Here is a 13638-nt window from a genome sequence, read left to right on the forward strand (position 1 = left end):
AGGCCCCCAATTATTTGTATGGTTAAAAATTACATGGTAACTCATTGCTTCACTGGTGCTCATTCTAGTACATAATTGTGCAATTGACTCAATGCTCATAGCCCAGGAATCCCAAAGATTAGGAGTGCCTCTGGGATGCCACGTTAACATCTGACATTTCAGAAATGAAAATTATATGCTTTTACATTGAGATGACTGCTGATATTTCACACAAAAATGTGAACAGGTGATTATGCTTTGTCTTAATATTTCTTGGAACTTTAAAATCATTACTGATAAGATTTAAATACCTGTATAATCTAAAAAACCAGTTTATAAACCCAAAATAGACTCACAGTTCTCCTGTGAGATTTTATGTCAAAGTGACCTCTGTTGATGTGTTTTCTTTGAAGAATTTTGGAAATGTTATTCTACAGAAGGCAATTTAGTAGATGTGTGTAGCTGAACATTTGCTGACATAGCTATATTTAAATTAGGTAGTTATATTTAACCATCCTGGTAACCCCACTCATCTATTCCCCAGTGCAGTTATAATTTAAACTAGGGGAAAAGTTCTTTCTCCAAAACAGCTTAAAGGTGTGGGAAGACATTTTAGTAGCAGAAGATATTTTCTTGGTTAACTATAGTCTATGTTCAAGTTTTTGCTTGATTACAAATGCTGTCTTAACCCGCTAAATGTGGACCCAATTTAATCTCCCATTATTGTGTCAATGGCATAACAGACCTGTTTTCTTAAACTATTTGCCACTTCCAGATTTTTCTTATTAGCTAATTAATTTGGGCTCACATCGATAGTCCCTGATAGAATGAGAAGAAAATAGTAATCGAAGTCCACTGTACTGTTGGTAGTATATGTAGTGGGCCAAGCCAATTAGATACTTATGCATTCCTCTCCTTGCTCGTGCCTTTTAGGAAAACAGCAGCTTTCTTTTCTGACTTTCTCTCACATCTCTACCCCCAAAACATAACTTAAAATATTTCAAATTAATAGCTAAATAATAAGCAATGCATCAATTGCCTCTCTTAGGAGAGACTCCCCAGTTCTCAGAAAGTATCTTCCATTTCAAATGTTTCCCCCTTTCCCAGTGGAATTTATTGGATCTTCACAGCATTGCTTGTCCCTGACTGAAGAGTTCTGCTGTTTGGAGGAAGACCACTACCAGTATCTGCTCTGTCCCTATGTTTATCTGGCCAAAGACACATCAGGCTTCAGCCATACCACTGCTGACAGGTATTTATCTGATCTGTTCTGAAGAACTGAAATCACAGAATCACAGGGGTAGGAAGTGACCTCTGGAGATCATCTAGTTCAACCCTCCTGCCAGATTAGGATCACCTTGAGCAGACTGCACAGGACAGCTGGTGATGAAGCTGGTTCCTCAAATCCCAAGGTAGACTAACCTGCCCTTCAATATTCATGCGATTTATAAATGCATTTGTTCCTGAATGTCTAACCTAAACCTCCCCTCCTGCTCTTCCAGTGCATAATTTCCATTCCTAGCCTAATGAGACATGAATAATTTGTCATGTTTATTCCCTTTTTCTTTCCAGCAACATTTTGCCTATTCAAAGATTCACTCAGACATCTCCTCCCTAAACTGACTCACTTCTTTCAGTCTTTTCAATGTTTTCTAGCCCTCTAATCACTTCCAATCAGTCCATATCTTTCTTTTAATACCGTGCCCCAAATCAGGACCAAGTACACACTTGCTGTGAAGAAAGAGAGTGAAAAGAACCTGTAGAACATGTGTTGATAAATCCTGTTTTCCTTTTTTTGCTATGTATTGGTACTGATGACTCATTTTCAGGTTGTAAACTTGAAATATTTGCAGCAGTGAATGCTCATTTCTTTTCTGTCTGTGAAGTTGGTTTTTTCTAAGTGTAGCATTTATCCTTGTTAATTTTAAATCATTGCAAGAATCATACTGAGTTCTAATAATTTCCTTCAAAGTGTTTATAGTCTCCTCTCAGCACAGTATTATACATTAAAGAAGCATCCCCTATTGCATTAGCCAACTCATTAATGAAAATGTTAAATAGTATCTGCAGAAGTACAGAGAACTGCATAATCTTTAGCACATCCACCCTGTTAAGAGTTCAATACAACATTTTCACCTTGTTTTTCCAACCACCATCTAGTAATTCCCTCAAGATTACATTTGCCTTCATTAATTATGAGAGTATACAGTTCAAAATGAAAACATTGAAAGGGACGTGGTATTCTACTATGGAAGAAAGTTAAATTACTATCTGGATAGAATAATACTCTATGAATAGCCATCATTGTCCAAATTAGTCACATCATGTTTTGTCTGATAGATGACTTCAGAACTCAAGGGAATTGATTTAAAAATTTGGGTTTTGCTATTATAACCCATAATAACATATCTAATCTGGGAGAATGTTCATATCTAAGTAAAAATCAGAGATACGATATTGTATTAGGTATGGGCACTGGCTTTCTGAAGGCACTTTTGAGGAAGAGTAAGTAGGGCTTAGTTTTGTGTGGTAACTACTCAAAGACTTGTATAATTCATTAGATGCATTAAAGTACACATCATCTCTTCACCTCTTATTTCAATCTAAGCATATGAGGCCAGAGATAGAGATAGGTAAAGAGCTAGATGGCTAGAAAGACAGGTAACTGAGGGACAGCAAACATCTTTTGTGGCAGTAGAAAGCTGACACAAACAGATAAAAGATGTATCAGAACTCCTTACTCAGAAAGGGCTATGAACTTCATAAAAAAATTCAGTGATGGGAAGCCTGAAATAATGAAGCATCTAAGATTTTCTCAGTCCTTGTGCCAACAGAAATCTGATTCACTTCTTCCTTGACTTCATGGACTGAGGTAACATCTGTTAGGTTCTAAGTCTAGTGTGATTTTGGTTGTACCCACGTGAGAACAAGTGTCTGTGCAGCTGGATTATGAAAGGCATCCTTTCACACATGCAGAAAACAATTGGCTCATTATTAATTCCTTTAAAACTATGTATAGCGGAGGAGGGCAGTATCAAATGGGAGGAAAATAAGATGAGAGAAATTGCACTTACATTTCCTTTCCATTTTTGACTAAAAACAACATTCCAATTTTAGTTATAGTTTCCTTTCCTACTAATCAGTCATGCCACTGGCAGATTAGTTCAGTGACTAAGAAGAAAGCATAACACTATTTTAGTTAAGGTCACATTTATAAACAGTCTTATATAACCACTGTATAAAATGCATTACCTTGCTGTATTTATAAAGTAGGCTTCTTAATGCAAAATCCTTTGATTTTATGAGAAACAGAAACCACTCGTTCTGATAAATACCCAATTTTATCAATAACAACAGCAGTGCAACTCTCATCTTCAGTTCAGCTGTAACCATAGTAACTTCAAATAGAGAAGAGCCTTGTGATTATCAATATGACCAGAGGTAAGGGACTTCATAAAGCTCTGAAATAGCTGTGCTTCAGCAAACCTTGTGAAGGTAAAGTTGGTTTTTATGTTTGAAATGTCAAAAGTTAAAAAGAAAGAAGTGCTAAAGATACATGAAATGTCTTTGGATTTGGAGGTCATTGCACAGAATGTGTTAATAACAACAGCTAAGGCAAACTGTCACAGCTGTACTTCTCAGTTAATTTTTGGTGGCTAAGGTAGAGGTCAGATAATTTCATTCATGTGCTAGTTTTGTTCTGTCATTCACCTTCTTCCATTACAACCACCAGTACCCTGAAGCAGCCTGTTGCTGGGGCTTATTGCTGTGTCTGCCTGTCAGCCAGAGAGGAGATTTGTCAGAATATCCTTATCCGTGCTCACACGAGAAGCAGTTTCATTCTGCAGGTCTCTGATGTTCAGGGATTGTGAGTTGGGGGCTCTACTCCCCACACCAGCTTCTTTTTCACAGTCTCTTTGCTGCTCATGGTACACATACCAGAACACAGGGAGGAACTGCTCCATCCCCTTTGAAGGGATTGCACCAAAAAACTTCCAGAGTCAGAAATAAATATAAATATCTTAGAAATAAAACCACAGTGCTAACACAAAGGGAACCCTTTTGACACTGAAGTGGTGAAATCTGTGATGTTTTACACAGATTATATAACAAGAAGAGATGATTTCTTCTTCCACATGATAAGCAATACATATTGATCCGAATAAAGAAAAATATAAATACTGGTCTGATGTTTTAAACCAAAGACTAATGAAAGGAGAATTTGGAAATGATAAAATTCTGTTTCTTAGAATTTAAAACTCTTGCCTGAAGTGTTGAAATGAGAGACTTTTTCTGGTGGAAATGTTATCAGAAGAAGACGTTTCCTGTGAAATGAATGATGAACCTGAAAGTAAGCTCACTTTGCCCCTAATGTTTCTACCTTTTCTTTTTTTGAAGGCAACCTTAAACTTCACAGGTGTTGGGGGATCACAGTCTAGAATGGAGAAAACAGTCCCAAGTATATTCAGTCAGAAATTAGTTTCTCAATCTTCGTACAAGTGCTAGTTTTCTATCTGAGGGAACCCGTATGTGCTGGTTTTGGCTGGGATAATTTTCTTAATCTGAACTACAGCGTATAAGAGTAATTCTGAATTAATTTCACACAAAAATCTCTATATTAAAAAATCCTCAAATCCCCCTGTGCTGAACAACATTGTCAAGTTTTGGCTGGCATACATTTATTTACTGCCCTGGTAGTAAAGCTCTTCATTTAACATGTAAATATCTACCAGTTGTCTTTACTGTTACAAAAAAGGAATTCAATCAAAACAACTTCTGTCAAGTCAACAGAGCCATTTTTAAAATCTTTTGTGACTTAATTGCTTTCCAAAGCCAAGGGAAATTAAATATGGTTTTGAAATGAGTGTATAATCCTATACAGTGAAGAATTAAATGAAAAACCAGGTGGCAAATCTGACAGGAATTTATTGTCCTGTAACAATTACAGCCTTTTGCCAGACATTTCTTAAAGTTCTTTTTAAAGCTAGTTATCATATGTGAAATCATTAGACTGATTATTTTATGCTCTAGTATGTATATCAGTCCTCCAGGAGACCATATTTTAACTGATTTTGGAATTCCAATGAGCTTTTTACATGGTTTGAGATGATAATTCACTAGCAAATCCTACAACACAATGAAATGTCTATCATTATGTTATGCAAAAACTTCATTGACAATTCCCAAAGACTTTGAGGGACTGAATTTTATGGATAAAATTAGTAAAAAGATGAAGCCGTTCAGAATATTGTGAATAGATAACAAAGGGAGAAAAGTGAACATTACAAAAACTCTTGGACATGCACAAACTTTCTATATAAGCAGAAGAGTAATTACAAACAGTATTAATCACTGATAATTTGTCACACTAAAATTAGTTTTCTCAACTGCGGTATTAGCTTTTTAAGCCTTTTTAAAAATCTGGGGAAATGTTATCCTTGTTACTTATTATTCCTTCCAGCACAAGAGGAATTTATCTTTTTTTCTTTATTTTTTCCTCATGATTGTTCCAGATTAATCAGTGGTGATTTACTACTACAATAATCAAAATCAGTGCATTTGTCTTAAATATTCCTCCTCATAAGTCAATATCTTCATTTGTGAAACTAAATAGTATTGGACTGGAGAATGGGAAAAGAAACTAAGCCAACTGCAAAACTATTCATAGCACAATCAAGAAATGTACTTGGAAGCTGTAACCAACTTTTTATTCCATAAGCAATTTATTTTCCTAGGTTTTCTTTGTGCTTGCAGTTTCTGTGGTTTTTCTCTTGCTCTGAGGATAGACTCCAATCGTGCACTGAATCTCATTAACGTTGTTGGGTGATTTTATTAGTGGCAGCGTATTGGATGCTTGGATTAGTTTGACCCTAAAAATTTGATGCAGCTTTTACAGCAATGCTGCAACAACCAGTTTTGTGGAAATGAACTATTTTACACCATGTTTTTAAGCCATCAAAATTACAAACCACAAGCTGAAAATCTTTTGTTAAATATTGAGGATTCATTTAAAGAATGGTATAAATTTATGGAACAATGTTGCATTTTGTAATGTCTTTTAATAGCCATGAATTTGAAAGATGTATTCATAAGTTTCTCAGAGAAATTTCTCAAGGGTAAACACTAATACAGCATGTCATGTGCATCACAAAATCCTTTCTGTTCCACTTCCTTTGACAGCTCAGCTGAAGGTCTTGCAAAAATACAGTGTACTCTTGCAGACTTTGTCTCTCTGTAGATAACATGTCCAAAAGCCCTTTTTTCACCTCCTCCTTCCTTCTCCGTTGTCCTACAGATGCAAAAAGCTATCTCAGAGCACATTTTCAGTGCAACAAAACCTGGATAAATAGATGAAGCCTAGGCTGATTTTGAGGTTGTCCCTGTTTTGATTAGAGGGTTGGACTAGAAGACCTTCAGACACTCCTTTAAATCAAAACTATTCTGTGATTCCAAAATTGTGAGTCTATGAGTCTGTTTCCCAGACTCGGGTGTTCACTGTACCTTTAGACTTTACAGCTCATATCTGCAAGATCAAGTCAACCTGTTGGTATCTATATTTTTAGACTGATGAATGAAACAATTAAAATTGTGAGCTGATACCTTATAAACATTATTTCTATGGCCAAATCTGAAAGCTACATTCCCTGCATCTTTAAACTGGGTTAGATCACAACTGAATGCAATGTCCGAATTATTGACCACGAGGCTCCCGTGTTACAGCAGGTCTCATCTCAGCAATGAACAGATAGTTGTCCTGAAGACTGGAGATCATAATTTTTCCAATCTCCTCAGCAAGTTGGTTTATAAAGTTTGTGAGCTAAACCAGTTGCTGAGAGAAACACAAGGGACCTCCGGAGCCAATTTGACTTAAATTATCAGAATATCAAATATTTAACAGCTATGGGAATAAAAAATCAAAACCCCAAACTTTGAATACTTGTATGGCACATACAGTTGTGAAGTTCTTATCTAGTGTTCTGACCTTTGAAAAGTAATTTATTTTAGTTACCTGGATCTGTGGCAGAGATCAGAGATCCAAAGAATAAACAGTCAGTGAAGTGGAATTCCCATCCTTTTAACTGGCCAATGTGTACCATGGCCTTCACAAACCCATACATTATCAACCTGTCAGGGGAAAGATAAGACAGGCATTCAGAGAGAGTATATAACACTTATGCTTAATTTATAGTTTTAATCAGATTCTTATTCTCTCAGCTTCTTTTAAATAAATCTATCACATGAATACTGAACATAAGCTGCCATGATATAAAAATTCTATTTCTCATTCAACTATTCAAGAATAGTATTGAAACATCACAGACAATTAAAAAGCAAAGACTCCTCTGAATAATTGTCATCTGCAGTAGTAGAGCACAATGCGTTTAGCTGTTTATTTTTCAAAAGGAAAGATAATGTAAGCCTAAGAAGACATTATTAAGACTAATTTGTCTAATGTAGAACATTTAAACAAAGGCAGTTCTACTGTCAGCTCTGTGACTTGTTCTAATATTTCTAAATGCATTGTTTTATTCTATCAGCTTTTAAATGTTAGCTGTATTCAAAGTTCCAGATAAGGTCTCCAAACAAGACAGATAGTTAGCAGCTCACAATAACAGCCAGGCAACAAAGTCTTGCTGCAAATGCATTGCTGAATCCTCACTAATTTCACAGGAAACATTACCGTGTGTTTGTATAACCAGGCAATGCTATCTGAGATGTGTATGCTAACAAGAAGCTCGAAATATCTCAAAAAATTAATTTGTTTTTAGAACCTGTAGTAGATTTTAAACTTTTTGTACATTTCCAATCTAGTTAATAAAAAACCCCACTGCATTCAATACCTTCTCCAGAAACACAACACGTAAATTGACAACTGTGCTCTTCTAACTACAGACTTTAAAGAACTCAGTGGAGCAGAGCTATGTGCATTCATGTACTGACAGACTTCTGCCCTCAGCTGTACTCCTAAGCTGTTTCTGAAGTCACATAATTACAGATCATCTGAATGGCAAATAAAGTGCTACTAAACAAACAGCCTACGAGTTAATTACAAATTGTTTTCAGACACTTTACCAAGCTATAGATTTTCTGAAGTATAGTTAACTTATTACACTAAAAAGGAAGCAAATAGGTCAGCATTGAATTCCCCAGTGGTTTTAAGTATTTGTGCATGTATTTACATGAGCTGCCAAGCAAACAGCCAGTAATTGCTGTAAAACAATTTATCTAGCTGTGAGTCTCCTTTCTCACTTTCTTTCTTTTCCCAAAGAACAATTCAAGATCCTGCAGTGAAGTTAGGTTTTTCTATGTCCAGCACAAGTATGTCTGCTTTAAGGAAGGAATGAGTTCAAACAGCTGTGGCACTGCTATCCTGGTTTGAAACTGCCTCCAAAGCCAGCAGCAATGGCAGCGAGCATATGCATGCCTTTCAGAAATCACTGCCCAAATCTGCTTGCAGTTTTGACCTGAGGTACTCTTCTGACGCAGTTAAAATATATTAAATTAGTAAATAAAATTGAGTTTTGACTATCTGGCAAATTTAGTCATTATAAGTCTTTAAATACGCAATGTGGATATCTTCCTGGTCTTTAGCATTGTTTCTTACACAATATGAAATATTTTCAGTAAGTCTCAGTCTGTACCAAGTCACAGATGAATCAAACAAAATTGTATTCAGAAGTTTTCAGTGACAAGGGAAGCCCAAGCTCATCATAAAGCTGAGTATATTAGAAGACTTACAGAACCTGGTTCACATACCATTCAATACTTGGCTGTACTGTGAAGGAAATTAAAACTTAATATCAGACTAAACAACGGTGCTGATTGAATCACAAAGATGTTAGCTCTCATCTAGCAGAGAGAACTACAAACTCAGAAATTTTTTTCTTTATTTCTCTTTTTTCTTCATTAAAAAAGAAATCATGAACTACTAAATACATTTTGGTAATGCTAAAACGGCAAAGGTCCAGGTTTTCAGACATAAACCCAACTAAGGGCAGACATATATTTGGATTATGTGAGAGATTGCCAGTTTAAACAAGCCACAAGAATCTGTACTTGTACCTCCTCCATCTAACACATATAAAAATATGCACAGAAATAATTCCATATAGTAAATTAACTGTTAAAATAGATTGTTTTATCTTTTCTTTAAAAGCTGTACATTATTCATGAAGGCAATACATTAAAGTGATCATTAATCATCATTTATCAGTGATTTTCTCCTAGATACAGCCATACAAAAATGCAAATCCCCTCACTTTAAATAACTTCACAATAGCTTTAAATAACTTTAAAACTGAAACAATGTCTTTCATTTTCACATAATTTTCTACTCATCTCAGACTTTGGTTTCTTGTCATCTTCTCCAAGCTACACAAAAAAAAAATCCATCTAGAGACTATTTTGAATACTAGGAATCAAAGGGCAGTTCTGAACTTGAGTTAAGTTCTCTGATGTTTATAAAATTAACAGGTCTATACCAGCCAATAAATTTATTAACTTCATATACTCATGTATCCACTAAAAAAAAGGGGAATTTACCTTGCTGTATTTCTCTCTCTATATCACTGATTTTACTTTTTATTCTTTTAGAATATCAGAACTGAGATCTTCAAGCTGCAAATCAATGTAACCATAACTTCTAATGCAGCTCTGAAAAAATCTTACTTTCAAATACACCTGCAAAGTTATTTTATTTCATATACCTTTTTAAAAAAAATCATCTTGTTTTTAAACTGCACTGGAAGTTCTTTGGGAAAGTAGTTGCCTCTCAAACTACGGGGCCTTTCTTTCTGCTCTACACGATCCTTCTCTGATAAGAATTATAAAGTAACAACTGTTTTCTATGTCTGGATTTTGCCAAGTGTGCATGATTTAGAATACTGTCGTAGCCACTTGGGTTATTGCTCTTTTGTTTACCCAAAATGAAGTAGCAAGAATTATTCTGTGGAACAAAAAGACTGAGGCAGAGATTTAAGAAAGGACATAGATAGGAGACTTCTATTTACATTGAAAATCTGAATCCTTAGAGCCTTACCACCTTAATTTTCATCCATAAAGCCTCTTAACTCCCAACAGGTCTTTCCTGGGGGAGGGTTGTCCAGCACTATGGAATGCATACACTGGTTGTCTAAAGATCCTTTAGGATTCACAAATTAGTGAATGACTGTCTTGCCAGTGAGGTTTGTCACAGAGATGCTGAGACCTGGCCCTCACAAACCCCAAAGCTGAATGAAAGAGAGGTGGTCCCTTTCACTTGACTCCAATACAGCAAGATGAGTGAGCCTCAGACTCAAACCCCTACTTCACCTCGTTCACATTCTTCATTTTAACTGGATATTAAGAACAGGTGACAGTGTCTCAAACCATGTTTCTTTGCATCCAGAAATACATGACTGTTCAAGGAGCTACATATGATCAATACAGAGCAGGGAGTTGATTAGGGGTTTCCCTACCTCCTTACCAACTTCTCATTGCCATGAATAAGTATGCACATTCAGAAATTTATTTATGTGATCGGAAACTAGATGATTAGAATCATTATACTTTGGAAAAAAAAGGCAAGTAAATTGATCAGTAATAGCTACTGAAAATTTCTCAATTGGTCTCAGTGATGGTTTGGTACTGTAGATAGTATTTATGAATAACTGGTTTGGAATATTAAAAACTTGGATTAGCCTTGCTGCAGGAGAGCTGACTTTTTCTACTCCCAAACATAGTTATTTTGAAAGTGTGGGGAGGAGCCCATCGAACTTGAGCAAATATTATGCCACTTCAACGGAAAAAGGAAAAAACAGTAATGTAATGAAACACAGGAGAATTCAGAATTTTCCAGATTATGCAGATCTGGCATTTGCAAAGTGCCTCATCTCTAAAAAATGTTTTGTACAATGCTGTCATTACACAGTAGAGGACATACCATATAAATATTATTACTGAGCTTTAACTACCATAATTTCCAGTATGAATAAGCGAGTAGGCAACATAAAATCTCAGTACAGCACCACAAACTTTGGACTGACAAAACCCCAAAGTAAATAATAGCCACTGAAGAACCAGAATGAAAATCCAGCAAGAGCAAGGCTGTAGTGATTCTGAGCGCAGAGGGGTTCTTACAGTGTTGAAGCTGGGTGGAATTAAAGCTTGTCTGTGTGAAAAAACAGGGAAGAATTTCCATATGTAAAAGATCCAGGTTTTTTTACTACCACAGTTGTGGTGCTACTAGTGTTTTACTGCCATGCACTGAGGAAAGGAGTTTGGAGAGCACATTGGCTGTCAGGGCACTACAGAGAATTACCAGTGAGTTTATTTATAAAGCTGCTCTCTAGGAAAGCTACTCTGGGATTGGGACATTCTTGGACTTGCTGCTGTTTAAATGTAGGGGGGGGGGGAGGAAATGTCCCTCTCCTAAGGTCTTTTACACGAGAAACTAAATGCTCAGGAAGAGCTTTAGATGCAGCTCAAGAGGAGACTATATTTTGCAAGAGTTTCCTTTAGGAACAGCTGGTTTTAAGAAGGGATCTAAAAAGAGACAGTGAAACTGTGAAACTGTTTTGGGGGGGGGGGGGGGGGGGGGCGGGTTGAGAAGCTCTGCTCAGAAAGTTCTAAATACTAAACCTTTATCCAGCACACTGCTAGTAGAAGATAATTTCTAGTTTTAAGGTAGAGGCAAGTGAGTTATGTCTGTTGCAGAATAGAATGGGGAGGCTGGAGGGAAGATGCAAAGAAAGAAGCTGTCAGAGGGCTGGGAGAAGGATTTTAACAGAAGTGGAGAGGATCAGACAACGTCTGTGAAGGAAAAAGATACTGGGGTCAGCAAGACAGGAAAGATGAAAGCCTGGCAAGAGTTTTAGCCATACGGGTGCATGAGGAAGGCCATATAAGAAACATGTCAGTAAGCATCATGCCTGAGATCTAAACTCCTAACAAAAGGCTGTGCTAAAATGCAGCAAGTAAAAACTAACCCAGGTTACCAGCATTTCTGGGAATGCAAGACAACGTGGTACATAAAAAAACTGTTGAGAGGGGTTATATGTGCACGAACAGCAAATAACGTGGGACAAGATGACAGTGACAGGCAGGCTGCCTTTGCATCAGCTAGCTTAGGTATGTGGCAGATGAGACAAAACCAAGTGGAAATAAATCCTACAAATCTCTCATGGTAAAAAAATATGCCTGAATGGTGCAGTCAGGTGAGAAAACTGGTGCTGAGCTTTGCTTCCTAAAAACCCTGGCCAAATCTTCAGCTTTCATAAACTGGTATCACAGCAGCTATCCCTCTGCATTAGAGCAAGCTGAAAAAATTATGGCAATAAATACAAATTGCCATGTTGGTTTATAGGATGCTGCTGCATTGATAAAGAACTGTGTACACATATGGAAGCTAAAAGGAAAACCTACCAGTTCTAAAAGAATCTATGCTTAATTTAAAGCTCTAGGGTATGTAATTGAATCTAACAGAAACTGCTTAGTGAAGATGTACAATGTACACACCGTATCCTCGGTACAGACAGCCCCATCTCCCTGATGGCTGTATCAGCTGTTTTATTTTCTTCATTTTTGTTATTCATTGCAACATCACTGCTGAATCTCACTGCTGAGGCCCTTTATTGTGTTACAGGTTATAAAAGCATAATTCCAGATTTAAAGTGTTAGGACAGTTGTGCTTATGTAGCATGAATGAGACTTGTAATTTAAATCTTTCTTGACAAATATGTTTTCTAATCTGCAAAGAATGTTTCATCTCATAGTTTAACTCCCTAAAGAATCTTACTCTATCTAGACATGATTATCTTGTAGCCGGAAGCCAGCTGAACATAGCTACAGATTGTAATCATGCCAGCAAAAGATGAGAAAACCTGTGTTACAATTCTTTCTTTTCACAAGGAATAGCAACATTAGTAAGCCAACAATGGGAAAAGCAGATTTTTTTATTCTTGCTTATGTATGAAGTAACATAGTGATTGACTGATAGATATCACAACAATAATAAAAAGTCACCAGTCAGAATTTAAAATATATGCTGAAAAACATTAATAGTAGAGATGAAAATTAAATACTCCTGCCTTTATTTGATCTTTATATTTCTACCATACCAATAGATTCCTATAACATTCTTTATGCAGTGGGAATGTCCCACGTCAAATGTTTTGGCTGCAGTGATTCATTATTTCAAAGTGCTCTATGCACTAGTATATTCTTTTTGTCATCTTTTAAATCAGTTTTGTCACCAGAAAGAGTCTTATCATTGGTTTTGCTTTCATAAATCATTTGTTAGCTAATCAAGGTAAGAGAAAACCTCAGCGAAGTGTCTCAGGTAACAACAAACCAATAATAAATTTATCTTAAGCTGTATAAATCACACAAGAAGAAAAACCCTTTGGCCATAGAAATAAGTGGAAGAACAGCAAATAAATTGGCTTTATAAGTCCACTGCATGCCTAGTTAGCTGATTTAGCATAGATTTAGCATCTATAGATATGACAAACAGTTCGAGTGTGAATTGCAGTGCTGCTGGTGATGTAATTGGTGATGTTAGCTGCGCTCCTGGCCGCTACATTGGGTGATGTAAGATATGCTTTTGCTTAGCATTTCCTTATGAGCAATGGAAAACATCTACCACAAAGACTTTTTTAGTAGTCACAGATTATCTTTGTT

At 36.3% G+C, this 13638-nt stretch overlaps 1 protein-coding gene across 1 annotated transcript in view; it reads right to left on the minus strand.

The window, feature by feature from the left end:
- The window catches only part of SLC9A9 (solute carrier family 9 member A9), a gene marked incomplete at both ends in the record, with an annotated part of 187907 nt that overhangs the window by 137830 nt on the left and 36439 nt on the right, over positions 1–13638 (minus strand). Inside the window, one exon of the mRNA XM_084267390.1 lies at positions 6989–7104. Coding sequence (XP_084123516.1) covers positions 6989–7104 — 116 coding nt within the window. The remainder of the gene's footprint in view (positions 1–6988; positions 7105–13638) is intronic.

The sequence above is a fragment of the Gallinula chloropus genome (genome assembly GCF_964237585.1).
Source record: "Gallinula chloropus genome assembly, chromosome: 8".
Classification (NCBI taxonomy): domain Eukaryota; kingdom Metazoa; phylum Chordata; class Aves; order Gruiformes; family Rallidae; genus Gallinula; species Gallinula chloropus.